Source organism: Mesoplodon bidens (assembly GCF_964165515.1).
Source record: "Mesoplodon bidens genome assembly, chromosome: 11".
In the NCBI taxonomy this organism is placed as follows: Eukaryota; Metazoa; Chordata; class Mammalia; order Artiodactyla; family Ziphiidae; genus Mesoplodon; species Mesoplodon bidens.
In genome coordinates this window covers 5678215-5705088 of record NC_138167.1, presented here as the reverse complement: position 1 = coordinate 5705088, position 26874 = coordinate 5678215, and the positions used below count along the sequence as shown (strand labels likewise).

The 26874-nt window shown below is 53.8% G+C and overlaps 2 protein-coding genes across 10 annotated transcripts in view; both read left to right on the top strand.

Moving 5' to 3' along the window:
* Window positions 1-4264: 4264 nt before the first annotated feature.
* Window positions 4265-5368, top strand: LPAR5 (lysophosphatidic acid receptor 5; the record flags this gene model as incomplete). The annotated part of the gene is made up of 1 exon (XM_081248485.1): window positions 4265-5368. The coding sequence occupies one exon, from the start codon at window positions 4265-4267 to the stop codon at window positions 5366-5368; it is 1104 nt and encodes a 367-aa protein (XP_081104611.1).
* Window positions 5369-16491: 11123 nt separating this feature from the next.
* Window positions 16492-26874, top strand: part of CHD4 (chromodomain helicase DNA binding protein 4) — a 29479-nt gene continuing 19096 nt past the window's right edge. For 3 of the 9 annotated variants that reach the window (XM_081248408.1, XM_081248407.1, XM_081248404.1), the window contains exons 1-12: window positions 16492-16634; window positions 17467-17644; window positions 21377-21498; window positions 21707-21901; window positions 22108-22226; window positions 22347-22588; window positions 24126-24253; window positions 24486-24621; window positions 24769-24947; window positions 25158-25397; window positions 26039-26242; window positions 26358-26563. In XM_081248408.1, coding sequence (XP_081104534.1) covers window positions 17545-17644; window positions 21377-21498; window positions 21707-21901; window positions 22108-22226; window positions 22347-22588; window positions 24126-24253; window positions 24486-24621; window positions 24769-24947; window positions 25158-25397; window positions 26039-26242; window positions 26358-26563 — 1871 coding nt within the window. In that variant the 5' untranslated portion in view covers window positions 16492-16634; window positions 17467-17544. Of the gene's footprint in view, window positions 16635-17466; window positions 17645-21376; window positions 21499-21685; window positions 21902-22107; window positions 22227-22346; window positions 22589-24125; window positions 24254-24485; window positions 24622-24768; window positions 24948-25157; window positions 25398-26038; window positions 26243-26357; window positions 26564-26874 lie in introns of all 9 variants that reach the window. The other 6 variants (XM_081248406.1, XM_081248405.1, XM_081248403.1 and 3 more) reach the window with 3 other exon arrangements.

Sequence of the window (26874 nt, the reverse complement as noted above, 5' to 3'; positions counted from 1 at the left end):
TTGGGAGTCCGCCTGCCGACGCAGGGGACACGGGTTCGTGCCCCGGTCTGGGAGGATCCCACAGGCCGCGGAGCGGCTGGGCCCGTGAGCCATGGCCGCTGAGCCTGCGCGTCCGGAGCCTGTGCTCCGCAACGGGAGAGGCCACAACAGTGAGAGGCCCGCGTACCGCAAGAAAAAAAAAAAAAGAACGATAAAATGTTACTGTGATTGTAGCTGTAAACTGTTATTGAAGTTTTAATGCAAGCTGTTTCCAAACGAGCCTTTCAAAAAGGACATGCCTTTCTCTGAGTTATACGTGCGGACAAGATAGTCAGGAGTGTGATAAGAAGTGGTTGGACTGATGCGAGAAATATTGTAACAGGATTACAGGCTGGGCGGACGTGGGGGGAGGGGCAGAGTTCCTGAAAGGCAGCCAATGAATATCACAAGGGCCTGCTAGGTAGAGAGACTGAAGTGTGAGTGAGCTTGGGAAGAAAGCTGTGGAAGGTGTGGTCTGCACCCCAGGACCCTACTGTCTGGCTGCGGAAATGGGACAAAAACACATGTCATGACCTAAGGAGTTCAAAGCAGCAAACTGTTTCTGTAGGTAAGGGGAAATCACCAGGAAGGACATATTTGTGTGTGTGTGAAAGAGAGATGAGTCTGTGCTGCCAGTGTTTGAAGTGGGAGAAAGAAGGAAGTGGGTTATTAAAAAGTATATGTTTCAATTGGACAAAGGAGGAAGTAAAATGATTCACCCATGGGCACAGATTTGATATAGGCAGCTATAAAAGTTAGGTGCTCTGTGCGGCATCCAGCCTCATACCCACCCACCCACTCTTGTTGGAAGCAGCTTGGACTTTGGAGCCCGGATGTCCTGGATTTGAGTCCTGACTTCACTCCTCACCGACTGAGCTCTTGAGTAAAAATCAGGAGAAGCTCCTACCTCAAAGGGCTGTTGGAAGGATTAGAGCTTGTGCATGTAAAACACCCTGGGAGATGGTGAGTGATCGGTAAATGGTTTTTTCTGCGGTACGCGGGCGTCTCACTGCCGTGGCCCCTCCCGTTGCAGAGCACAGGCTCCAGACGCGCAGGCTCATTGGCCATGGCTCACGGGCCCAGCCGCTCCGCGGCATGTGGGATCTTCCCGGACCGGGGCACGAACCCGTGTCCCCTATATCGGCAGGCGGACTCTCAACCACTGCGCCACCAGGGAAGCCCAGCAGCTATTATTTTTGACCCAATATTTATGGAGGGAGGGCTGGGGCTACAGAGATGAATAAGTCCCAGTCCCAGGCCCCCCCTCAAGGAGCTCCCAGGCAGGCGGGAGAGGCAGACCAAGAACAGCCAATTACATTACAGGTGGGAACAGCTGACCTGTGGCCAAAGTGCTGGGAAAGCTCCAGTGAGGGGACTCGCCTGGTGGGAAGGGAGGGAGTCAGGAAAGGCATCACGGGGTCCTGAGAAATGACTGAGTTTGCCAGTTGGAGAATGGGAGAAAGGGCATTCCCAGTTGCAGAAACAGCATGTGCACAGACAGAGCCCTGAAGATGTAAGTATGTGCAGAATTTTCACTAGTTTGGCGTGACTGGAGCAAAGGATCATGGAAGGTGGGCACGTTTCGGGAAGAGAGCCTGGCGTTACTTGCTTTTCAGCACGTTTAAGAGCCATCTAGCATTATTTTCATTGATGAAATTGGTATTTTGCAGAGAAAGTGTTTCCTTATTCCCTTCAACTGTTGTACTATGCTTCTTACAAGTCTTAAACTGCTGGAGTCAGAGTCATGGTTGGAGGGAGAACAAACAAACGAACCAAAAAACCCTAGAAAACTTGTTATAGTATGTTTACAACTTGGTTCCATGTAAGGATTTAAGTGGTTCCTTTTGAAGGGAGTATGTTCCGTATCTTGGGATAATCGCTCAGGGTCCCCGGATAACTTCTGTCCCTAAGATGGCCCATGGACACCCATGTTCATTAACATTATTCACAATAGTCAAAAGATGGAAAAACCCAAGTAACCCTCAACAGATGAATGGGAGAACAAAATGTGGTGTATATATATAGGAATATATTATTCAGCCATAAAAAGACTGTAATTCTGATACAAACTACCGCATGGATGGACCTTGAAAACTTTAAGCTAAGTGAATTAAGCCAGACACGAAAGAACAGATATATGATTCCACTCAGTTGAGGTGTCTAGAATAGGTAAATTCATAGAGACACAAAGTAGAATAGAGGTTGCCAGGGGCTGGAGGGAGGGGGGTGGGCAGTTATTGGGTAATGGGTATAGAGTTGTTTGGGATGATGAAAAAGTTCTGGAAATAGTGGCGATGGTTACACAACATTGCGATTGTACTTAACGTCACTGAATTGTACTCTTAAAGATGGTTAAAATGGTAATTTTAAAGTTATGTATATTTTACAACACACAAAATAGATGGCCCCTGGGGGTCGCAGATGCAGGGGTGGCTGCTGTGGCCTTATGGCATTGAGGAAGGTGGAATCCTAAGACCAAGTCCTGTCTTCTAACTCCTCCGCCTCTGACCACATCCTTCCTCTGACAGCTTTTGCCTGGGGACAGCAGCGGCTGTGGTCTGCCCTCTCCAGTAGCCTCATCATCACACACGGTACTTCCTTGTCTCACTGCCACCCTCTCTGGGCCCCCTTCGAGCCCTTAGGACGAAACCATCATCTGCCCCCATCACGGAATCCCAACTAGGAAGCACCCGAGTCAGACTCTCCAGGGGAGCACCTGGAAAAGTTCAACCCAGGGGGCCGGCCCCTGCCTGGAAGGACTGTGCTGGTGTGTGCGATCAGCCTACGGCAGCGGTCCCCAACCTTTTTGGCACCAGGGACCGGTTTTGTGGAAGATGATTTTTCCACGGACGGGGTGGGGGGATGGTTTCGGGATGATTCAAGAGCATTACATTAATTGTGCACTTTATTTCTATTATTCTTACATTGTAATATGTAATGAAATAATTATACAACTCACCACAATGCAGACAGGAGGCGGAGCTCAGGTGGTAATGTGAGCGACGGGGAGCGGCTGTAAATACAGAGGAAGCTTCGCTCGCTCACCTCCTGCTGTGTGGCCTGGGGGTTCGTGACCCCTGGCCTAAGGGACCCCCATTATATTACTGTCCCCATTTTACAGATGAGGAAGCTTAGAGAGGTCAAACAATCCAGCTGAACCAGGTTGCTCTGAGCACAAACCCAGCCCACACAGGAGCAATCGTGGAGATGAGGCTGGGATTTTGTCCTGTACTTGGGAGTTTGAACTTTATTCTTTAGATAATGGGGAGTCAGCAGAACGGGCTGGTGCCAGGGGAGGGGCTCCACAGTACTTCTCACCACCTGACATAACACCTTTTTACATGGACTTTATTATCTGTCTCCCTTCAATGGAAGAGAACATAGGTGGGGGCAAGGCCTTTGTTTTGTCCACTGCTGTGAACATGCCTGGAGCCTTCTAAAGTCCCAGTAAGCATTTGTACGGACTTCCCTGGTGGTGCAGTGGTTAAGACTCCGGGCTTCCACTCCAGGGTGCACAGGCTAGATCCCTGGTCGGGGAACTAAGATTCCACATCCTGCATGCTGCGAGGCCAAAATGATAATAATAATAATAATTTAAAAAATAAAATCCTGGTAAGCATTTGTAGAAGAAAGGAAGCAAGGGAGAGATATTAGTAGATAATAACAGTAAGGCAAAACACTTTAAATATCTCGTTGAATCTAACGACCTCGTGAAGTAGGTGCCCCTCTTCTTTCTTTCTTTCTTTTTTTTTTTTCCAGGTAAGGAAAATGAGGGACAGAGAGATTGTCACTTTTCTGAGGACAAAAGCCCAGATTTAAACCTAGGCAGGCCTGACTCTAGAGCCTGGGCATTTAGCACTGTGCCATAGAGCGGGCTGCAGAAAGCTGTTCTGGCCAGAAGAACGGTGGAGGAAAGATGTGAGGCTGGGAAAAGGCCCAAGAGGCCAGCAGGTTCAGCTACATGACATTTGTGTCTTCAGCCCTTCCTCGCACAGTCTTGACTTCTGGCTTCCCTCCTATGCCAGGTCTCCACTGCGGCCGATGAAGCTCTGACCAAAGGCATCTGATCCTCCACAGCTGTCGGCCCTGCAGCCACAGCTCACAAGCCTATGCCTGGCCCCCCCTTGCTCTGGGACTCTGCGCAGCCTCCAGGCCCCCGCCCTGGAGACTGGAGATGAACGCGAAGCCAGCACGCGGGTGTGCCCCCTGATGCCCCCGGCCTAGCTCCTCCTCGCCCTTTGGCACGATGCTGGCCAACTCCTCGGCCAACGACTCTGATCTCAGGTGCCCGGACCACCAGCCCACCCACCACCTGCACTTGGTGGTCTACAGCCTGGTGCTGGCGGCAGGGCTCCCCCTCAACGCGCTGGCCCTCTGGGTCTTCCTGCGCGCGCTGCGCGTGCACTCAGTGGTGACCGTGTACATGTGCAACCTGGCGGCCAGCGACCTCCTCTTCACCCTCTCGCTGCCCTTGCGCCTCTCCTACTATGCGCAGCACTACTGGCCCTTCTCGGACCTCCTGTGCCAGCTGGCGGGCGCCGTCTTCCAGATAAACATGTACGGCAGCTGCATCTTCCTGACTCTCATCAACATGGACCGCTACGCCGCTATCGTGCACCCGCTGCGGCTGCGCCACCTGCGGCGGCCCCGCGTGGCGCGGCTGCTCTGCCTGGGCGTGTGGGCGCTCATCCTGCTGTTCGCCGTGCCCACCGTCCTGGTGCACCGGCCCTCAACCTGCTTCCGCGACGGCCGCCGGGTGCACCTGTGCTTCGAGCACTTCAGCGACGATCTGTGGAAGGGCTGGCTGCTTCCGCTCCTGCTGCTGGCCGAGGCGCTGGGATTCCTGCTGCCCCTGGCAGCCGTGGTCTACTCTTCGGTCCGCGTCTTCTGCACCCTGGCGCGGCCCGACGCCACGCGGAGCTGGCGGCGGCGGAAGACGGTGCGCCTCCTGCTGGCCAGCCTGGTCATCTTCCTGCTGTGCTTCGTGCCCTACAACGCCACGCTGGCCGTGTACGGGCTGTTGCGCGGCCACGTGGTGCTGGCCAGCCCGGCGGCGCGCAACCAGGTGCGCGGGGTGCTGATGGTCATGGTGCTGCTGGCCGGCGCCAACTGCGTGCTCGACCCGCTGGTGTACTACTTCAGCGCCGAGGGTTTCCGCAACACCCTGCGCGGCCTGAGCTCTCCGCTCCGGGCCAGGACCTCGGCCACCAACGGGGCTCAGGGGGCACTCGCCGAACCGCCCGCTGAGACCTCCCACGCCACCGTGCCGGTCGCCGCCAGCCAGGGGCTGCTCCGGCCCTCCGACCCCCGGGACTCCTTCACCCGGTGCTCCGAGGACTCGTCCCTCTGAACGCACGTCGTGCCAGAGCGCGGTCCCCTCACCCCACCCCCGCGCCTCTCGCACTCGCAGACACGCAGGGTGTGCACAGGAGGGCGGTGGGTTGGGCACTTGGGCTTCTGAGCGGCAGCTCCAGCTCACAGATGCAGAAGGGAGCAAAGTGTGGGGGACAGGGGCCCGGGGAAGGAAGAGCGCGGCTGCAAGTGTCTTTAACTAGGTGGTGATGGCGAGCGCAGAAGGACCCCTTCCTTAGTACCTAGGAAGTGCTGCCGTGAGCCTGCCCGTGCAGAGGCTGGAGACTGGGTGAAATGCCCTTGGCGGGGCACGAAACACGGCCCGGCCCGTAGCTGGTAGCTGGAGCAGAAGATGGGTGTCCTGCGTTTAGACCGACCACAGAGGTCTTCAGGCCATGGACGCCACCCACTCCCCTTTCCACCTGGGCTCTGCCTGCCCAACACTGAGGCGTAATGCAAAAGCGTATTGGATGCCGGCTGAATTGGTTTCCTTCTTGTCTAGTGACTTTTAACAATTTAGATCTGACGCCCAGCGTGGGTGGGTGGGGGCAGAGGGGGTTTTCCTCCAAGTTCCTGGTCACTGTTCCCCTTTCTAGGTTCTGCCTTCCCCTTCCACTTCACCCACCCTTTCAAAAGCTCCTCCATTCTAGATCCCAAGTCCCCCCCACCCCCCACCACCACCGTGTGTGTGTGTCTCTGCTGCTTCGTCTAGAATGAGAACATTCTCTGTACTAAAGTAGTAGTTCTCCAATTTGGGGGTCTCAGACCCTTTTACACTCTTAAAAAATGGAGAATTCCAAAGAGAGTTTGCTTCTACTTTGTTCTTTTGATACATGACCAGATTAGAAATCAAAAATAGTACGTTTTTTAAAACAGAAATACCCAAGCACACATTCCAATGGCTATGAGAGCAAGTGTCATCACACTTCATGAAGCCTCTGGAAAACTCCACCGTCTACTCATGAGACAATGAGTGAAAAGGACAAATGACATCTTAGTAGTAGTGTTATGAAAACGGTTTTGTTCTCGTGGACTTCCGCAAAGAATCCATCCCCAGATCACACTTGGAGAGCCATACCTATACTGAAGTATTAGAGTCGTGTGTAAAGTCTTCCCAGGCCATTATGTACATTGTTTTTATCGCTGCAAGGAGAGGGCAATGCTCAGCAAATCAATTGCTAATTGTAGTCTGTAAGGCTTGGGGTTTTCGGGGAGGGGGCGTAGGAGTTGCGCACCCAGTGAACACTACCTGGGGCTTCCTGGAGCTGCAGCGGGAGGTGGGGCTGGAACTAGTTGCACAAATACTCAGGAGGAGGTGGAGGGCTTCTCTGGGCAGGGAAAAGGGAACTGTGCCAGAGCCAGGCAAGAAGTTTATGGGAAAGTAAGAGTGCGATGGACGGGAGGACAGGAGTAAGCTGACTGCTCTTGGCAAGCTGGAGGTAAGGAAATGGAAGTCTGGTTTACAGGCCACCTACTGTTTTCCCTCTTTAGCGGAGTCGGGGCTGGGAGGAATGGCGGAGTTGGCACTAGGACATCTTGAGACCCTGACATTAGTGAGATTCGTGAGGGAGTTGGTGCCATGCACACGTCCTGCATGCATTTCTGTCCCTATGTCTCTCAATGCTGTATGTTTCTGTGTATGTGCGTGTGTGTGTGTGTGACAGTGTCAGAGTTTTCCCGGGTGTGTCTCTGTGTGTTTAGTTAGGACTAAGCCTTTTGTGTGTCTTTACGTGAGCGCTCCAGATGGTGATTTACAAGGGTAAAACGACCCCTGGTGGCCAAACCGGAGAACTGACCCAGATTCCTCAGAGATAGCCGTGAAGTCGGGCTTTCCTCCATCTGGCGGGTTAGAGCCCTCACCTCCTGCTGCTCTAGAGGGGGCTTGATGGTTAGCACCTGCTCCGTCTTGTTCCATCCTTAGGGTTCAGGACCCATGCCCTTCCAGCCCTGGGGGCACCAAACGTCATCACCGTTTAAAGTCTCAGGACTTTGCCCTATCCAAACTGAACAGAATACAATTTTTTAAAATTACTTGAGTATTTTTATATGAAAATAATGTGAATGAATTCTAAAGTAATTAAAACTCACAAAGCAAGTTTCTTCTAACATACTATATAATTTACTTATTTATTTATTATAACTTTTATAGTTTATTTTCTGTCCCCACCCCCTCACCCCCGAAGTAGAATGTAAGCTCCCTGGGGACAGGGATTTTTGCTTGGTCCATTTTCTGATGTATCCCCAGGATCTAGAACAGCGCCTGGCATAAAAGAAGTACTTAATAAATATTTGTTGAATGATGAACAGTTGAATCTTTTTTTAAATTTATTTTTTATTGAAGTATAGTTGAGTCACAATGTTGTGTTAATTACTGCTGTAAAAAACAGTTGAATCTCGCTGTGAAGTAGTTTACTATCTAGTGGGGACCACAGAACAAGTCAACAATAATTATCATTCAAGATGGAAGATGACAGAATGCAAGGTAAGGCTCTGGCCGTTAATTTGGTGGGCAGTGGGCCGTCTCTGGAGGTTCTTTTATTTTTAAGTTTTTTAAAAATATATTTATTTTATTTATTATTTTTGGCTGCATTGGGTCTTCATTGTTGCGTGCGTGCTTTCTCTAGTTGCGGCGAGCAGGGGCTACTCTTCATTGCGGTGCGCAGGCTTCTCATTGCGGTGGCTTCTCTCATTGCGGAGCACGGGCTCTAGGTGCGTGGGCTTCAGTAGTTGTGGCACGCGGGCTCAGTAGTTGTGGCACAGGGGCTTAGTTGCTCCGCTGCATGTGAGATCTTCCTGGACCAGGTCTACAAACCCGTGTCCCCTGCATTGGCAGGCGGATTCTTAACGACTGCGCCACCAGGGAAACCCCTCTGGAAGTTCTTCAGTGAGATTTTGCCCACCCTGACACACTGGGTGGGATAAGCTGTAGGGAAACGAGGTGGGGAGGGTCTAAGGGGGAAGAAAGACTGGTGAGGGAGCTGGTCTAGGAGAAGTGTGCTCGCGGCCTGTGGAGGCAGATGGAAATGAGGTTTCTCCAGTGTGGAATCTCCTCTGTTTAAGCTCTGGTGGACTGTTTCCCCACATTCAGTATATCCAAAGGGTTTCCATCCTGAAGACAGAGAGGCAAGAATAGATCCAGGATGGGACTTCCCAGGTGGCACAGTGGATAAGGCTCTGCGCTCCCAATACTGGGAGTCCGGGTTCGATCCCTGCTCAGGGGACTAGATCCCACATGCATACCGCAACTAGGAGTTCACGTGCCGCAACTGAGGAGCCCATGTGCTGCAACTAAGGAGCCTACATGTTGCAACTACGGAGACTGCCTGCCACAGCTAAGACCCCATGCAACTAAATAGATAAATATTTTTTAAAAAAGAGAGAATAGATTCAGGAGATGTTGCAGGCAGAGGAGGAATGAACAGAAGCTAACGCTAACAGGAAGTTTAAGGAAGCCTGTAGCCACTGCCTGCCATTTTCACAGGATCCCCCAACTACTGGGTGGCCAGTATGACGGGGGCAAGATGTGGGAAATCCAGAGTCCTCACTCCGTGCCCTGGAGTCACTTACCCCTTTGAGGCTTAGGAAAATCCAAAGGAGGAAAAGGATAAAATCTTAGATGCTGGGAGAAGAGCGTTAACAAGTTGTAAAAATACTTGCTATGCCAAGACCTCAATTTAATGCTTAAAATGAATTATTTTAGGGCTTCCCTGGTGGCGCAGTGGTTGAGAGTCCGCCTGCCGATGCAGGGGACACGGGTTCGTGCCCCGGTCCGGGAAGATCCCACATGCCGCGGAGCGGCTGGGCTCGTGAGCCATGGCCGCTGAACCTGGGCGTCTGGAGCCTGTGCTCCGCAACGGGAGAGGCCACAACAGTGAGAGGCCCACGTACCACAAAAAAAAAAAAAAAAAGAATTATTTTATTTTACTATTACAATAACCTTCTGAGTTAGGAATGATGATTATCTCCATTTTACAGATGAAACACCCCGGAGAAGCTGAGGTCTAAGGTCACACAAGCAGGAAGTGACACAGTATCTGTTAGACTCTGGAACTCCTACTCTTTGCAGGACACCCTACAATATCTCCCCTTCCTTTACTGCCCACCTTCTCATCCCTGGTTCCCTTACACCCACCGCTCCCTGGTTTCCTTTCCTCTCCTTCCCTCGCCATGTAGGCCACCACTCTCTCACCTTGAGTCTACTGTGTCATCTCTGCCCACCTCGTGCAGCTTTTCCTCCCCGCTCCTAACCCACGTTCCTAACCCACGCTCCTAACCCACGCACCCTACAGCATACCTACCCCTTCCCGGTGTGGCTGTGTGAGCGCTGAGAACTGGGCTCATTCATCGTTCCAATGGTGGTGGGTCCTAAAACACACCGCATCGAGGGCTCAGAAGGGAGTGGCTCATGGGTGGCACCCAAGGCAGGATGGCTCCGCCTTCAGGCACTTGGCCATGATTCCCTTCCCCCAGCTGGGATGTACCCAACATCTCCAAGACAGCATTCCTGATTGTCCACCAGCTAAACTGAAGAGGACACTTCCCCTTGGTTCTCCTCAAAGTCTGTCTCCTCCGTAGAATGGTCCTTCCATGCACTGAGGTAGTTGGGGGAAGATTAACGATCATTGGTCTTGAGGTAAAACAAATTCAGGAGAACCAAGGCAAAGGTAAGGGATCCTAAAAGGGAAGAGATGCTTGTTAGCCCTGGACCATCCTGAGGGAAATCCCTGTGGGGTTGCCACTTGGGGTCCCCTGGAAGAAATGGGGAGGGGGAGGTTAATCTCACATGGAGACCTCCTTCTCCCTTCTTTCAGGAGACCCTGGAGACAAGGGAGGCTGGGGAACTGTCACCATGCTATCTTTACCAGAGGAGCCCTGGAAACACTGAAAAGTGAAGTCTCTCCCAGGGGCTTGGGGAATCCCGAAGGCCCTCAGCACTTTGCAATCAAACAAACCTGGGTACTAATGTCAGCTCTGTCGCTTCTTGGCAATGTGACCTTAGGAGCTATTTAACCTCTCTGAGCCTCCGTTTTCTCTTCTGTGAAATGGGGATCATAATATCTACTTATTGGGTTGTAGTGAGGGTCAACGAGGTCACCTTTGAAAGGCACCTGAGAGACATCCCATAAGGTGGATCTCTCTTTCCAACCAGGGTATGGGGAGAAGATGCTGTTAGTAAAGTCTGCTTGTGATGCTCAACGGAAGTGTTTCTGGAAGACGGCAAGGGTTCCAGGTGAATCCTCACCCAGACAGAGTTCTGCCGGCAATCAGAACCAGGGCCGGGGATGGGTGAGCAAGGCAGGCTGGGCCAGCTGCCATGGTGCTTGGTCAAGGAGGCAGGGGCAGTGACTGGCCTGTCGCCCTCTGGGGGCACTCTCTCCCCACCGGCCTTGCTGTCCACCCCACAGACAGAAGAGTGGGTGGGAAAGTGCCTGAAAGGGAGAGGAGAGGGGGCATGGGATGAAGAACCAAGCAAGGGAGAAAGGGCAAAAGAGGAGGCTGGAGGGGAAGTGAGGGCCCAGGCAGGCACAGGGTGGGGCCGGGAGAGGGGCCCAGGGCCGGAGGGCGGGAGACAGCCTGGGAGGGAGAGCGCTGGGGAGGGAGGAGGGAGGGACAGGCAGGGAGACCGGCGGCGCTGACACAGCCTCGATGTGTGGAACGGGCTGGGGTTTGGCCCACAGGTCAGGCGTCTGGCAGTATTATGGGATGGAGAGGCCTTAGGAGACAGGGAGAGTATTATGGGCTGGAACAGCCTTAGGAGACAGGGGAATATTATGGGCTGGTGAGGCCCGGCTCCAACTGGAGGCGGGAGGAAGGGGTGCGGGGCGGGAAGGGGGGGTGGTGGTGGAAGGGAATATTATGGGCTGGAGGCCTCCTGCGACCAGAGGCAAGAGTATTATGGGCTGGCAAGGCCTTCGGTGGCCAGAGGGGGGAGCAGCGGGGGATGGCACCGGCTGCATGTGACCGAGGGGGGGGCCAAGTTGGGGGGGTGGCGAGTGGGGGTGGGGGAGCATATTATGGGATAGCTCTTTGTACCTACTGCGGGGACTGCTTCTCCAGAAGATATTATGGGATGTCGTGTGTGGGAGGGGGAGAGGGGCTGGGGGATTATTATGGGATGGTGGTGCAGAATGGGGAGGGCCTGAGACGCTCTTCTCCCACCGCCCCCCCCACCCCTTACTCTCTTTCCATCCTCTCTAAGGTCTGCCTTCTTTCGCAAATGGCCCAAGGAGAACACCTGAAATCTACCGCCCCCCCACTCGCTCTGTGGGCACCTCAACCCATCCTAAGCATCCCGCCTAATTAGCAGCCACCTCGCGGGTGCTGAGGGGGAAAGGAAGCCCCTGGTGATGGGGAGAAGGTCCCAAAGCGGGGATGTGGTGGCCAGTGGACCACACCTCCCACCTGCCCGGCGTCCCCTGGCTCCCCCTCCCCGTGGGTCACTCTCCGTCCCCTTCCCCCTCCCTTTTCCCCAAAGTGGGGGCCCTCGATCCTCCTCCTCTTCCCCCTCCCCTCCATTTCCTCTCCAGCTCCCTCCACAGCCGTAACCAGTAAAACAGGCGGCCAGTTATTATGGGATGGCTGCTCCCGGCAGCTCTGCAGGGAGGGGGCGGTCACCGCGGAATGTCTCTTGTGGGTGGCTATTATGGGATGGCCGCCTCTCTTTTTTTGGGGGGGTGGGGGCTAGCAAGGAGAAGGATTATTATGGGATGTGCCCAGCGCAGCTGGGTGGGGCTGTCCTGGGTAGGTGAAGCTCTGGGGAAGGGGGATGGGGAAGGAAAGGAAGGAAGAGGGAGGGAAGAAGCTGGGGAGGGTGGGGTGAGCCCTGGAGCCAGACCTGAGGCCTGGCAAGAGTGACTGGCTGGAGAGGTTCTTCAGTGACAGCTGTTTGAAGAGGCCCCCAGGGGCAGGCTAGAGCTAGCCGGATCTGAGCCCCGGACACCTGGGTCCCTAAACAGCTTGTGAGCTACGGGGTCGCTGAGTCCAGGCATGCAGTGAGGAGGCCTGGGTTCTGGCTGTGTGACACACGAGGGAGTAGTGCTCCTGGGTGACCACAGCACCAAGTACTCCCCTCCCTCCCTGCCTTCCTGGGTTTGAGCCTTGGGACTGTAGGTCAGGTAGGGGTCAGGCCAGGGGAGCTCCGCCACCTTGCAGTCACACCCAAGGAGCTGAGACTGTGCTGGCTCCTGCAGGACACATGCCTGGGTGGTGCCCCCCAGTCCTGCACCACCTGCATCCTGTCTAGCTATCAGAGTGCACTGTCACTGTGGCTCTTCTGTCCTATGTTGCCTTCCCAAACCCCCTTTTCTGGCAGAGCAGGGGAACCCTAGTCCCTTAGACGTCTTATGAGCAGAGTTTCTGGGACTCACAGAACAGAGATGTAGAGAGAAGAGCTATAGAGCATGTGCTGAAAACTCCATGGACAGCCCACTCTGTTATTCCAGGTTCTTCTGTACCATGGGCTGGAAGCAGAACTCTAAGGTAACCAGCTAGAGAGGCTGTCCCCCTGGGTGCATTAATCAGGAGATTATCCCACCCTTAGTCTCTGTGGGCCAATCATGCTGGTGGTTTACTTATAATTTATCTGGGAGGGTAGCATGGGGCTAGGGTATGGAGGCGAAGCACAGAAGGACCACAAAAGTGAAACACAAGCACACACATCCTAGCCCTCTGGAACTCAGGAAGAGAGGAAGGGACTTTAACCTTCTCCTTGTGGTGGTATCCTGGAGAGGTGGGAAGTAAGGGGAGCCGGGGGCTAAGTGGGTACAACCTGCAGGGGTGGGGCAGAGGGGCTGTGGTGGACAAAAGGGACCATGTTTGTAATCACAGGCAAGAGGCTGTGACTACCCAGTTACAAAACTCTCTTCCTGGTTTATATTATGAGTCACTGTAGTAACGTGGTATATATATGGGAAGAAGAGGGTATGGGGCAGATGGAGACATTACAGAAGGGGATTTGAGCCCCGGAGGCAGGCTGGATCCCCTAGAGAAATGGGGAAGGAGGAGGGCGTACTAAGTACCTGGCAGTTCATACACAAATGAGAAACTTCTTGAAAGGAGGTCTACCCACATTATGTATCTTAATGAAAGAGCTGCCTCCTCTCCCCCAAGTAAGGAGTACAAGTTTTCCTCTTAGTACTCAGAATAAGCATGGGGGAGGGGTTGCACAAATGAATAGGGCCCAATCTTGATGTCAAGAGAATTTAATGAGAAGACTAGGCAGCCTTGCACAATGGGGGGAACGGCCTGCGTGCCACAGTGGATATGCCGAAAGGGTGGTCCAGGGAGTTAAGTCAGGTGGGAGCTGGGGGAAAGCCTTATCAGCATCACTGGTGGTCGGCTTGGAAGCATAGGGATGGTGATTTCCCGAAGCAAGCTCTTGCCTCTCCTGAATTCATCTCTCCTCTCCAGTTCTCCAGTCCTGAGGTTCCCAGAGGAGGGAGAGTCATCTGGCCAGGCCCTTTCTCTAGGGAAGTGAGATTAGAAGGGCAATGCAGAGATGATGTGAGGTTCGTCCCACTCACTTCTGGTCAGGAAGGGCCTCTCCTAGGAGGAAGTTCCGGTTTCTCTTCAACCTGTCCTACCACCAAGGGTCTTGGACTTGTGTGAAAAGCAGAGGAAGATATTATCTGACTTTGGGGTCTGGAGCGGTGGCAGCAAGGAAGTGGCGCTGGGGTATTGGATTTCACCCAGGCCCTGGTTCCCTGGGGATCAGGAAGAGGGAAAAGTGACAGGCTGTAGACTTAGGTTCTCTTAGGGCCAAAAGATTCTAAGATTGGGCTCTCTGACTTTCTTGGGCTGGGTCCCCAGTGTGGCTGCAGGGTAGGTGCAGTTAGGGAAGGGGGTGGTATGTGTTGGGAGGCTACCTTGTGGCATAATAAATGAAGAAGGCATTCTGGGATGTTGACTTGTACACAGGAGGGGAAGATGGTGAACGTTATACAAAGATGAGGGGTTTTTTTGGGGTGGAGAATGGGACCTCAACAAGATGAGGATGGGGGCAGTTGGAAGTATTATGAGATTTCAGGATATAAAATGAGAAAGGATATAAATAAGAAACATGGGGCATTGAGGGTAACAGAACTTGGTGTTCAAGCATGAGGATGACAATTCTGGCATGTTGATGCATCTCTCAAGAAGGAAGCACATGATGATATTATAGGATTTCAGTATTAGAAACTGGATGGATGAACGTTGCTTTCCAATCAAAATCCCTTAGTATGTAGGGAGCAGATAGGAGATTACCTTGACCATCCATCTATATTGTAAATCCTTTTGAAATACCTTCCAGGCTCTAGAAGGACCGCTGAGAACTTCTACTGGGATCTGATCTCTCCTGAGATTAGTTGGGATTTGTTTTATTCTCTGTAACAGAAAATTAGGAAATAGCACTCAGTTTTCCGTTGACACCAGACATTCTATCTCATCTTGGAGTTTGGTTGTTTCTGCTTCTTGAAGGGAGGCACTCCCCATGGTGCCCAGCTTTGCGCCTTGCTAGGTACTCCATCAACATCTGTTGCATAAGCATGAGTAGCAGTGAGCAGAGGGAGAGCAGTTCTTGGATCTTTGTGTGTATGTAGCTGGATCCTCAGTTCACACCATGGTGGGATGTCCATCCATAGGAATGGCCTAGGGGTGAGAATAGACCACTTGACCTGGGGAGGCGGTGTGGGAAGAGGACTGCTGGAATGCTGAGAAATAATCTTTAGGTGGGAGTCTGTAATTATTATGGGATGCTTTGGGGTGAACTAAAGTTTATGTGAATGGCTCATCTGGCCAGTATGGTATTTGGTTGGTCTTACTCAAAACTCAACTGGAGGTAAGTGTCTGGAGAACACCTGGATTTTGGTGGGATTGGGTGGGGCCCTAGGTTGACTCTCAGTTCCTGCGTGTCTGGAAATGATGGATGAGGGAAGCTAGGGTTCATCTTAGACGTCAAGAGGCTTTGTGCCAGGACACTGCTTTGGCTCATTAAGGGATGAAGGTGTGTACAAGTTGGGGTGGGGGAGAGGGCAATGTGGGTAGCCTGTTTCATCCTCGCTGGTGTGGGTGTTAGAATAGACTGACAGCCTTGGAGACAGGGGAGGTACGAGTATGAATATTATGGGATGCCTGGCTGGAAAGGTAGAGAGGTGGTGGAGTGGAGATGAAGCATTATGGGATGTGACTCTGGGTTGTGCTGGGAGTATTATGGTATGTCTGGTTGACCACGGGTCCTTTGCAATTATTATGGGATGTCAGGGTGTGGGTGGGGGAGTAAACTTATGGGATATCTTTCCAGTGTTAGAGGAAAGGAGATTAGTTGTCCCTCTGTGGGGTGACAGTAAGGCTCTTGATCATTATGGGATGTCTCTGTGATAGGGGAGGAGTGGTTATTACGGGCTGTGGACTTAGAATGAATGTGTGAAGCTTGGGGGTTGTGTTGTGAGGATCTAGCCTGCAGGGGCCGAGGGCAGCGCCAGGGGGTTAGTTATTATGGGATGTCAGTATAGAAGGTGGGAGACTGATTATTACGGGATGTGTGTGGGAGGAGGCCGAAGTGTCCGTTGTGTGGGGGGGTGAGTTTCTGCCTATTATGGGATATCAAACTGGGGGTGGATGAAGAGTGGTTATTATGGGATGTCTGTGGGGGATGGGGGTTGAGTATTATGGGATGTGAGGCTGAATGGCTGGGAGGGGTGCTTATTATGGGATGGCCATGGGGAGGGAGAGGTGACGAATTATTATGGGATGTTAGCATTAGGGCCAAGAGTGAAGAAGTTGGCAAAGGATGGCTATTATGGGATGTCTGGGGGTGTAAAGGGTTAGTTGCAAAAGGTCGGCAATATCATGAGATGTCAACAGCCCTGGCATATATGTGTATGGACTGTGTGTGCGTGGGGGTGGTGGTGGTGGTGGTGGTGGTGGTGGTGTCCGTGTGTATTATGGGATGGCCAGGGGGTGGGTGGTTGCCCGGGTGACACGCGCGCGCGCGCTCGAGGGGGCGTGGTCAATGGTTGCCGGAGCGACGAGGGGGCGGGGGTTGCCCGGGAGACCTAGGGAGGAGGGTGGCGGTTGTGGAGGGGGGGTTGGAGTTGGTTGAGGTTATTATGGGCTGTCCGTGGGGGGGCGGGGCCTGTGCGGTGGGATTTCCCGGCCGGTGTTTCGGGCCCTTTAAGAGGCGACGCTGGAGCCGGAGCCATTTTCCCCCCTTCGGCCGCGGCGAGGAGGAGCCGGAGCGGGAGTGACACCGGGCCGGACCCAGCGCGACCTGAGGCGGCTCTGGGGTGAGGAGAACGCGGGGTTCCCAGAGAGACAACCCCTCTCAGCCCGACCAGCCCCGAGGGTCCTCCCTCCACCCAACCGCCCCTCGGGCGTCCCCGGACCCGCGGACCGCCCCCTGCCCGGGGAGCCGACCCTGCCTCTCCCTTTCCTGCAGGGCGCCCAGCCCCCGCCCTCGTCCGGCCCGAGTCTCGCTCCCCGCGACTCCCCACCTCAGGCTTGGCCTCCCACAATGCCCGGCGCCCCCCTCGCCCTTTGCTCACTTGCCCCCCGGGACACGTGGCCCGGCCCCCTGCCCGGTGGGAGCTCCGGCCCCCCACGCCCCTGCCTCCAGCCCCCTGGAGCGCCGAGCCTCCACGCCCCCTCGTCCCCGCGGCTCCTCCGGAGAGCCCGAGTTGTCCCAGAGGACAGCCTTTGGAGAGCTACCCTGTCTGGGGACTGGCCCCTCCCCAGGCGCAGGGAGGCGCCCCCCCCACCCCCCAGTGACCTTGTGTCCCCGAGCGCCTCGCCGCCGGCCGCCTCCCCCGGCCCCCCCGCGCCGCGGCCACTCGGACCCCTTCCCCCGTCACGCCCGGCTCCGTCCAGCGGCTTCTCCCCTCCCCACGCCGGCACCGGCCTGCCCTCGGGGGCGCCGCTCCCTCTCGTCTGGGGGGCTCCAGCCGGGGAGCCGGCTTCCGGGCTGCCCCCGGGAGTGTGGAACTAAAGTTCAGCCTGAGTGGTTCGGGTGCCCTGCTCGGGTGGCTGTGGGGCGGCCGGGGGTGGGCGGAAAGCGCGGCGGGGTGGGGGAGGGGGCCGTGCGCGTCACTGTTCTCTTTCTCTCCCCCCTCCCCCGCACAGTGACTCGGGCCAGTGTCGAGGGCCCCAGGCCGCAGGCAGGAGCAGCTGGGCCAATTCCCTGGCCGGGAGCGGAAGGGGATGGCGTCGGGCCTGGGCTCCCCGTCCCCCTGCTCAGCGGGCAGCGAGGAGGAGGATATGGATGCACTTTTGAACAACAGCTTGCCCCCTCCCCACCCAGGTAACAGCTTCCCCAAGGGCCCCGGGCAGGAAGGAGCCATCTGGGCCCTCCCTGGCGACTCTGGTGTGGCAGGGTTGAGTTTCTGGGCTTTCTCTGTGCAGTCGGAGGTGGAGGGCATCCGAAGGGAGTGGTTCCCTTCTGCGGAGCTGTTGTGCGAGGGGGCTGGAAGCCATGTGCCTTCTGGGCTCCGCGGACCGCGATGCAAGCTTGCTGCACTGTCTTCGGGAATGCTGTGCAGATCCCGGTTGAGGGAGCTCTCCGGGCTGGCAGGCTTTGCCTGGCGTGGGTCCTAGGAGGAATGCAGGTAGCTGGGACCCCTGGAGGCTGCGCGGCGGCGGCGGCGGCGGCGGCGGCGGGGTTGAGGATTGCGGTTGGAGGAGACCAGCCGGGCATCTCTGCTAGTAGGATCCTGTAGCTGCTGCTGTGGAAAGGAAAGAGGGAGTGCGGGTTACTCTCTGATTATTTTTAGCTTCTGATCAGTTACCGGCTTTCTGTGCAGTTTCAACCGTGTGAAGTTTGAATTGCGCTTCTCAGCTGGGATCTAGAGCGCTTTTAGTCAGGCAGATTGCTGGAATGTTGAGTGAGGCTAGGGGTAGGATGTCATACCCTGCAGGATATACTAGGAGGAGCAAAAAGAAGGAAGGTGACACCCTGGGCACCCCTCTTCCCCTGGCAAGTGGACTTAATCCTGGCTTTTTTCCCAGGAGGCTTCTGCCCTGTGCAGGTAGCCTGGGGTTTGGGCTGGTGGTGTGAAGTGTTTGTGTCGGTGTGTTGGGGGTTGTGCTGTGTTTTGGGGTGGCTCCTTGGACTGGCCGAATCCCAGTGGTTATAACCAGCCTGCATGATTGGCATGGCTCTTGTCTATCCTCAACTGATGATGGATGTCATGTTGCTAAGTGGATGTCTCTCTTCTCTGTCCTTCGTTCTTCAGAGCGCTTAGCTAAGTCACCTACTTGTTTCCTTGATCTTTTTTTTTAGTTTAGTTTTTTTTTTTTTAACATGCCATTTCTTCATCTTCCTCGTTTATATTTTTATTTTAATTCTGGAGCCTGCTGGTCCTGTTTTTGTTTCTCATCAAACATCTTTCACTTTTGCCTTCTCTTTCCTTAGCTCCAGCTGCAAGTTGAGGTGGTCTGGGAGAGATGTTTCCACATTTGGCACTTTCTAAGTTGGAAGTCTTCACTTCAACCTGAGGCCACTTAGGAGAGGGTCAGTCTTCTTACTGAATCTTCAGCTGTTGGGATAAGCATCTTAGGCTTGAGTCTCATCACTGTGTAGGGCAAGGTGGTAGATTTCTTTTTTTTGCGGTACGTGGGCCTCTCACTGTTGTGGCCCCTCCCCTTGCGGAGCACAGGCTCCGGACGCGCAGGCTCAGCGGCCATGGCTCACGGGCCCAGCCGCTCCGCGGCACGTGGGATCCTCCCGGGCCGGGGCACGAACCCGCGTCCCCTGCATCGGCAGGCGGACTCTCAACCACTGCGCCACCAGGGAAGCCCCAAGGTGGTAGATTTCTGTGCTATGGCCCACGGTGGGGGTAGGGTGGTGCTAGTGGTGAGGCAGCCCCGTCGTTGCTGTGCGGGGCATGAGATGTAGCAGTGCCATCCAGCCAGTGTCGGTTCCACATCTTGGCTTCCCACTGGCCCCTTGGTCTGGGGCTGCCCCTGTGTTGACTGGGAGCCTGTGGGCTCCCAGGGTGAACTCTCCCCCAAGCTGTAGCGTGACCCAGTTTTTCCACTCGCCCCACCCCATTCCTGCCCCTTTCCCAAATCGTTCTCTATATCTCAGCCAGTTTGCCGCTTGCCGTGTCAGCACATCTGCTTGAGAAGTTTGAGGGTCTTAAGTGGATGGAAGGGTGTCCCCTTTGCCTCCGTGAGTTTAGTTTGTCCTTGTCTCTACTTCCAGCTTTTATGGAGGCGTGGCTGATTGGGAAGGGGGGCACCACGGGGATTGCTGGGGAGAAGCCCTTAAGAAAATGATTCTTTCTGGTGAGATCCAGGCTGGTGTCCCATTCCCAAGGGAATGGGAGGGGCTGCCTTGTGCCTGGCCTGATCCTGGGCTGAGAGGGAAAGGGGGAGGCTGATGGTGCTTTGTCCAGCCCAGTGCCGCCTGTTCCCTAGTATCTGCCTCGCACAGGAAGGGCGGAGTCAGAGGCATTTTAGGGCCAGTTCTGGGGGTCAGGAGCAGAGAGCATGTGTAGGAGAAAAGGAAGCATTCTGTTGTCCACCACTGTCTAGGTGCTGCTCCTTTTTCTCTGTGTTGGATAGGTGGCTACCTCTAATCCGTTAGCGGTGGTTTAGGATCTGTGGCCTGCACTCTGGTAGAGGTGATGAGGAAACTGAGTTTCAGAGGCGTCTTGTGGGCTCCCATTCCTCAAGGTAAATCTTTTGGGTGTCAGAAGGCAGGTTGTGTGCTCTGACCACAGCTCCACTGAACTCCTGTTAAATCTAAGCTCTGATGATTGAAAGCGTAACGATTGAGGGAGTAAGTCAGCCCCTCACATGGTGTCACCCTTCAAGGTGTCTCGGGTTTCCTTGCCTAAGACATTATTAGAATGGCCTCTTGAGAGCAGTGTCATCCCACAGTAGGTGTTAGAAGAGGTGGCGTTTGGACCTGGGGCCAGGTAGTAATTTGGGAAGTCTTCTGTGAGAGGGTAGTCTTTGCCCGGCTACCTCTCTCAACCGCACCCCCTCCCCTGCCACTTCCTGTCTGTCCTCTCTTGGCAGCTGGGTGCCCTGGGTTGGCTTCTGTGGTCAGGAGCCATTTTCCTTCTCCTCAGTGGGTGAGGCATTCCCTCCTTCTCTCCACTCCCTTCTCCACTCCTCCCTCCTTGGGTGGGGGTTGGCTTGGGAAGCAGGAGGGGGAGAGGAGGGAGCCGGTGCGCTGGTGTGAATGTCTGTTACAAAGGAAGCTGCCTCCTGGCCTTCTCCTCCCCCTCTGTGCCCCTTCCCACCTAGGCCTGCCCAGGAGCTCTCAGTATTACCCCAGGCTTTGTGTGTGCTCCCAGCCGGGGAGGAGGTGGAGCCAGATGGGGGGAGGAAGGGGGGGGATGGTGACAGCTGGGCTGATTTGGGCCCCTGGGGAGAAGAGGCTACTGACCCAGGAGAAGCTGGGGAGGAGCAGTAGAGCTGGAGATGGGGAAAGGAAATCAGCTTTGGGAGTGGGCGTGATCCTGGGCTGGCCCCCGAACCTGGGGCTTGGAGGTTCTGGCTGTTTTGCGCAGTGATGAGCCAAAGGGGTTAGTGAAGGGTGTGGTTTCTGGGACCCTCAAGCAGGTACTGTTCTGGGAATGTGCTGAGGGTATATTCTTTAGTTTTTGCCTTCTGCGTAGGACCTCTTATTCTCATTTCATGGTTTATGGAATACTTGGTGGCTGGTTATAGGAGGACTAGGCCTATTTCTCTTACTTGGTTAACTGTATGCAGCTTGATTCAGCTGCGCGGGTGAACACATAGAGGACTCGTGTTAGGGATGAGGGAGAGGAGGCAGGGGTCTGGACAGCTGCCCGAGGTGGGCCTGGTCTGGCCCGGCAGGCCTATTTCAGGCATATACAGCTCTCTCTTTGTCTGTTTTTGTCCTGAGTATCAGCTTCCTTCTGTGGCGTGTATAGCAGTTCTCTTCAGTGGAATCTGGGACAGGAGGTGGGGGAATAAAGTCTAAAGCCTCTGGATTGGGCTCTAACCTTTTGCTATTGATCTTTTCCCTGCCTACCTTTCTTGGCCAAAATATATGTAGAAAACGAAGAGGACCCGGAAGAGGATTTGTCAGAAGCAGAGACTCCAAAGCTCAAGAAAAAGAAAAAGCCTAAGAAACCTCGGGACCCTAAAATCCCTAAGAGCAAGCGCCAAAAAAAGGAGGTGAGTGGGTGACTGGATGTTATGGGCAGCAGGAGGAAATGGGAGGTGCTCGGTGGAGGGCTGGGGCCTTGGTTTCTTGCCCTGGGGCGGTGGGCCAGGTCCTGGGCGGGAGCCCCAGGGCTGTCCTGAGGTCAGCATGTGTGTAGCATGTGTGTGTGTGTCTCCCTCTCCCCCTTGCCTGCTCCAGCGTATGCTCTTATGCCGGCAGCTGGGGGACAGCTCTGGGGAGGGGCCGGAGTTTGTGGAGGAGGACGAAGAGGTGGCTCTGCGCTCAGACAGTGAGGGCAGCGACTATACCCCTGGCAAGAAGAAGAAGAAGAAGCTCGGACCCAAGAAAGAAAAGAAGAGTAAGTCCAAGCGGAAAGAGGAAGAGGAGGAGGATGACGAAGACGATGATTCAAAGGTGCCTGGACCTCCAGCCTCTTCTCTGTGCTTCTGTCCTTTGTCTTCCAGACACTCTGCTGCCCCTTAGAATGTTTTCTCTCCACCTGTTTCTAATGATTCCTGCTTAGCCCTCTTACCCTGGACTTGCCAGCCTTAGTGGCAACTCAACCTCCCTTAGCGAGGATGGGCCCTGGGAGTCAGGCTTTGACTTCGCTCTCTCTGCAGGAGCCTAAATCATCTGCTCAGCTCCTGGAAGACTGGGGCATGGAAGACATTGACCATGTGTTCTCAGAGGAGGATTATCGCACCCTCACCAACTACAAGGCCTTCAGCCAGTTTGTCCGGTAAACAGGAGGGTTTTGGGGGCAGGAGATGGAGAGCGCTTCTGTAATCTCTTCTCACCTCCCCCGCCTCCTTTATTTTTGACCTTTTTCTCTTTTCTGTTCCTGCCACTTTTCCCCCAGACCCCTCATTGCTGCCAAAAACCCCAAGATCGCTGTCTCCAAGATGATGATGGTTTTGGGCGCGAAGTGGCGGGAGTTCAGCACCAACAACCCCTTCAAAGGCAGTTCTGGGGCTTCTGTGGCAGCGGCGGCAGCTGCGGCAGTGGCCGTGGTGGAGAGCATGGTGACGGCCACTGAAGTTGCACCTCCTCCGCCCCCCGTGGAGGTGCCTGTCCGCAAGGCCAAGACCAAGGAGGGCAAAGGTGACATGGGACGCAGCGGGAGTGGGGACTCGCGCGGGCTTGGGATGTCGAAGTTGGAGGAAGCGCGGACGCGCTATTCTGTCAGCCCAAAGGTGGAAGCTAGGAGGTGGGAACGAACCGTGGATTAAGAGGGAAACGGGGGAAGCTGGCCACGTAGAAATATTTCAGGTGCGGAATGTTTCATTGGGTTGGCCAAAACGTTCGTTCTGTTTTTTCCGTAAGATGGCTCTCGTAGCACTTAGTTGTCTTCAACTTCATTCGAAACAATTTCGTTCGGTTGTATTGTGACAGCTGACATATCAGCGTGCATTTAAAAAAAAACTTATCAAAATTGGTGGATTTTTGTGTAGCCATTTTAATATTGAAGATGGAAGGAAAAAAGCAACATTTTCGACGTATTATGCTTATTTCAAGAAAGGTAAAAAGGCAACTGAAGTGCAAAAAAAGATTTGTGCAGTGTATGGAGAAGGTGCTGTGACTGATCGAACATGTCAAAAGTGGTTTGCGAAGTTTCGTGCTGGAGATTTCTCGCTGGATGATGCTCCACGGTCGGGTAGACCAGTTAAAGTTGATAGTGATCAAATCGAGACCTTAACTGACAACAGTCAACGTTATACCACGCGGGAGATAGCCGACATACTCAAAATCTCCAAATCAAGCGTTGAAAATCATTTGCACCAGCTTGGTTACGTTAATCGCTTTGATGTTTGGGTTCCACATAAATTAAGTGAAAAAAATCTTCTCGACCGTATTTCCGCATGCCACTCTCTACTTAAATGTAACGAAAATGTTGGCGTTTTAAAGACAAATTGTGACAGGTGGTGAAAAGTGGATACTGTACAATAATGTGGAACGGAAAAGATGGTGGGGCAAACGAAATGAACCACCACCAACTATGCCAAAGGCCAGTCTTCATCCAAAGAAGGTGATGTTGTGTATATGGTGGGATTGGAAGGGAGTCCTCTATTGTGAGCTCTTTCTAGAAAACCAAATGATTAATTCCAACAGCTACTGCTCCCAGTTAGACCAACTGAAAGCAGCACTCGACGAAAAGCGTCCGGAATTAGTCAACAGAAAATGCATAATCTTCCATCAGGCTATTGCAAGACCGCATGTTTCTTTGATGACCAGGGAAAAACTGTTACAGCTTGGCTGGGAGGTTCTGATTCCTCCGCCATATTCACCAGACATTGCACCTTTGGATTTCCATCTGTTTCGGTCTTTACAAAATTCTTTTAATGGAAAAAATTTCGATTCCCTGGAAGACTGTGAAAGGCACCTGGAACAGTTCTTTGCTCAAAAAGATAAAAAGTTTTGGGAAGATGGAATTATGAAGTTGCCTGAAAAATGGCAGAGGGTAGTGGAACAAAACGGTGAATACGCTGTTCAATAAAGTTCTTAGTGAAAATGAAAAATGTGTCTTTTATGTTTACTTAAAAACCGAGGGAACTTTTTGGCCAACCCAATATCTTTCCCATGTTCTGCTCTGTGGTGTGTATTTGGATTGTATGATCTTACCTGCTTTCTCCTGATTTAGGTCCCAATGCTCGGAGGAAGCCCAAGGGCAGCCCTCGTGTCCCTGATGCCAAGAAGCCTAAGCCCAAGAAAGTAGCTCCCCTGAAAATCAAGCTGGGAGGTTTTGGTTCTAAGCGTAAGAGATCCTCGGTGAGAGCCCAGCCTATCCCCTGGTGAGGGTGCCTTAGCTAACGGGGAGGATGTGGTCTTATGTCAGGATTCAGGGTTCACGGTAGGTGCATGAGGATGTGGGGAGTTGGCCATAGAAGAGGTGACTCGGCTCCCTTGCTGGGATTCCGGCACCCCTAGTAAAAGGGTGATCCCTTCTGCACCACTCTCTCCTTCCCCTTGGCCTGAACCTCTAACCTTCTCATCCTGCCAGAGTGAGGATGACGACTTAGATGTGGAGTCCGACTTCGATGATGCCAGTATCAATAGCTACTCTGTTTCTGATGGTTCTACCAGCCGCAGTAGCCGCAGCCGCAAGAAACTCCGGACCACGAAAAAGAAGAAGAAAGGTGTGTTTCTTTTCTGTATCAGTATGTAATGGAATGAGGGGGGAATGATTGGGGAAGAGTCTCCCTAAGGAGATAGGGGTTGGGTTTAGGGGGGTGGGGGGAGGGAGGTTTTTTCTAATAACTGGGCTTTCCCTCTTCCTTGCCTAGGCGAGGAGGAGGTGACTGCTGTGGATGGTTATGAGACAGACCACCAGGACTACTGTGAGGTGTGCCAGCAAGGCGGAGAGATCATCCTGTGTGATACCTGTCCCCGAGCTTACCACATGGTCTGCCTGGATCCGGATATGGAGAAGGCTCCCGAGGGCAAGTGGAGCTGCCCACACTGCGTGAGTGCCCGGCCGTCGTGGCCCTTTGGGACCCTCGAGCGGAAGGGTGGGATGATGAAACTCTTTCGGGCCTGGATGGGGGTAGAAGTGGTGGTGTTGCTGGCTATGGGCTTTGGGAAGCTTTCAAAGGAATGATGGGCGCGGTTCAGACGGGGGTGGGGGTCGGGGTGGGGGGTGGTAGTAATCTGACTCTGTGGTCCTTGACTGCAGGAGAAGGAAGGCATCCAGTGGGAGGCGAAAGAGGACAATTCGGAGGGTGAGGAGATCCTGGAAGAGGTGGGGGGAGACCCTGAAGAGGAGGATGACCACCATATGGAGTTCTGTCGGGTCTGCAAGGATGGGGGGGAGCTGCTCTGCTGCGACGCCTGTCCTTCCTCCTACCACATCCACTGCCTGAACCCTCCCCTTCCAGAGATCCCCAACGGAGAGTGGCTCTGTCCCCGCTGTACGGTGGGTGCCCGGCCCCAGCCGGTGGAGAGATGAGGGAGGTGTGGTCCAGCAGCAGGGTTTACCCCTCTTACGTGCAGGTGTCGTGAGGCTGAGGTGCAGGAGAGGTCACTGGAGATATAGGCCTTTTAGCCCTGAGGCACGGAGTTTCCTTCCCCGTATAGTCATGGGATACCTTTGTTCTGGGAAACCGTAGGACTAACTTTGAACAGAGTTGATGCTTTGCCAGCTCTCCGAAGTGGGATGGAGCGGTGTTCTTTTAGCCCAGAATATCCTTTCCTGTCTTGACACCCAGCCTCGAGGTCTTGGTAGCGTGGCGATATAATAGGGCCACTGAATGCTGTTAGATTGCTTAAGAGAGGAATTCTGAGCCCCAGGTCTGTGACTTTTCTGTGCCTACTTGTTCTGGGTTATTGTTGAAGTCTAGCTACTGGCTCTGTTAGGCAGATAGGAGTGATAATGTCTCACAAATCCTGGATGAAGTCCAGAAACAGAGGGAATTCTGTTCTTCTCTCCTGGGATTAGGGTCCTGGGATTAGGTCTTACTTGAAATGAGGTTTTAATAATCCTTTGAGGAGGTTGAAGCTGCCTGTGGGCTATGCCGTGGTAATGATTCAGTGTTGGATTATCTCTTTTTCTCTTAGTGTCCAGCTCTTAAGGGCAAAGTTCAGAAGATCCTAATCTGGAAGTGGGGTCAGCCACCATCTCCCACACCAGTGCCTCGGCCCCCAGATGCTGATCCCAATACTCCGTCCCCCAAGCCCTTGGAGGGGCGGCCGGAGCGGCAGTTCTTTGTGAAATGGCAAGGCATGTCGTACTGGCACTGCTCCTGGGTGTCTGAACTGCAGGTAAACCTGGGATAGAGTAGATGTGGGGCTGCAATGAAGGAGGGTAGTGAGAGAAAACAGCCTTGTGGGTAGAAGGCGTGGACATGACTCCTTGGTGACTTCTTTCCGCTTGCAGTTGGAGCTGCACTGTCAAGTGATGTTCCGAAACTATCAGCGGAAGAATGATATGGATGAGCCACCCTCTGGGGACTTTGGTGGTGATGAAGAGAAGAGCCGGAAGCGGAAGAACAAGGACCCTAAATTTGCAGAGATGGAGGAACGCTTCTATCGCTACGGGATAAAACCTGAGTGGATGATGATCCACCGAATTCTCAACCACAGGTACCAGGGGAGCTGGGCCAGACTGTGTTTGTCTTGGGCATACTGGAGGTGGGCAGCATATCCGTGGGGGATTAATTAAGAAAATGGATGTTACCAGTAAGTTACACTTGGATGAGACACTCAGTATGTTATCGACTGACCGAATCCTGGTATTGGAGCCGTAGACTGTAGGTTAGAGATCCTTTTTGGTGCAAAGCCTGGTAGACCAGATGTCTGAAGACCTGAAGACGTTGGTGTCTGGCCTCCTTAGAGGTCTGGTGTTTGAGGAGCACAGCAGGGTGGCCTTCTGCCTCTGAGGGTTTTCTCTCCTG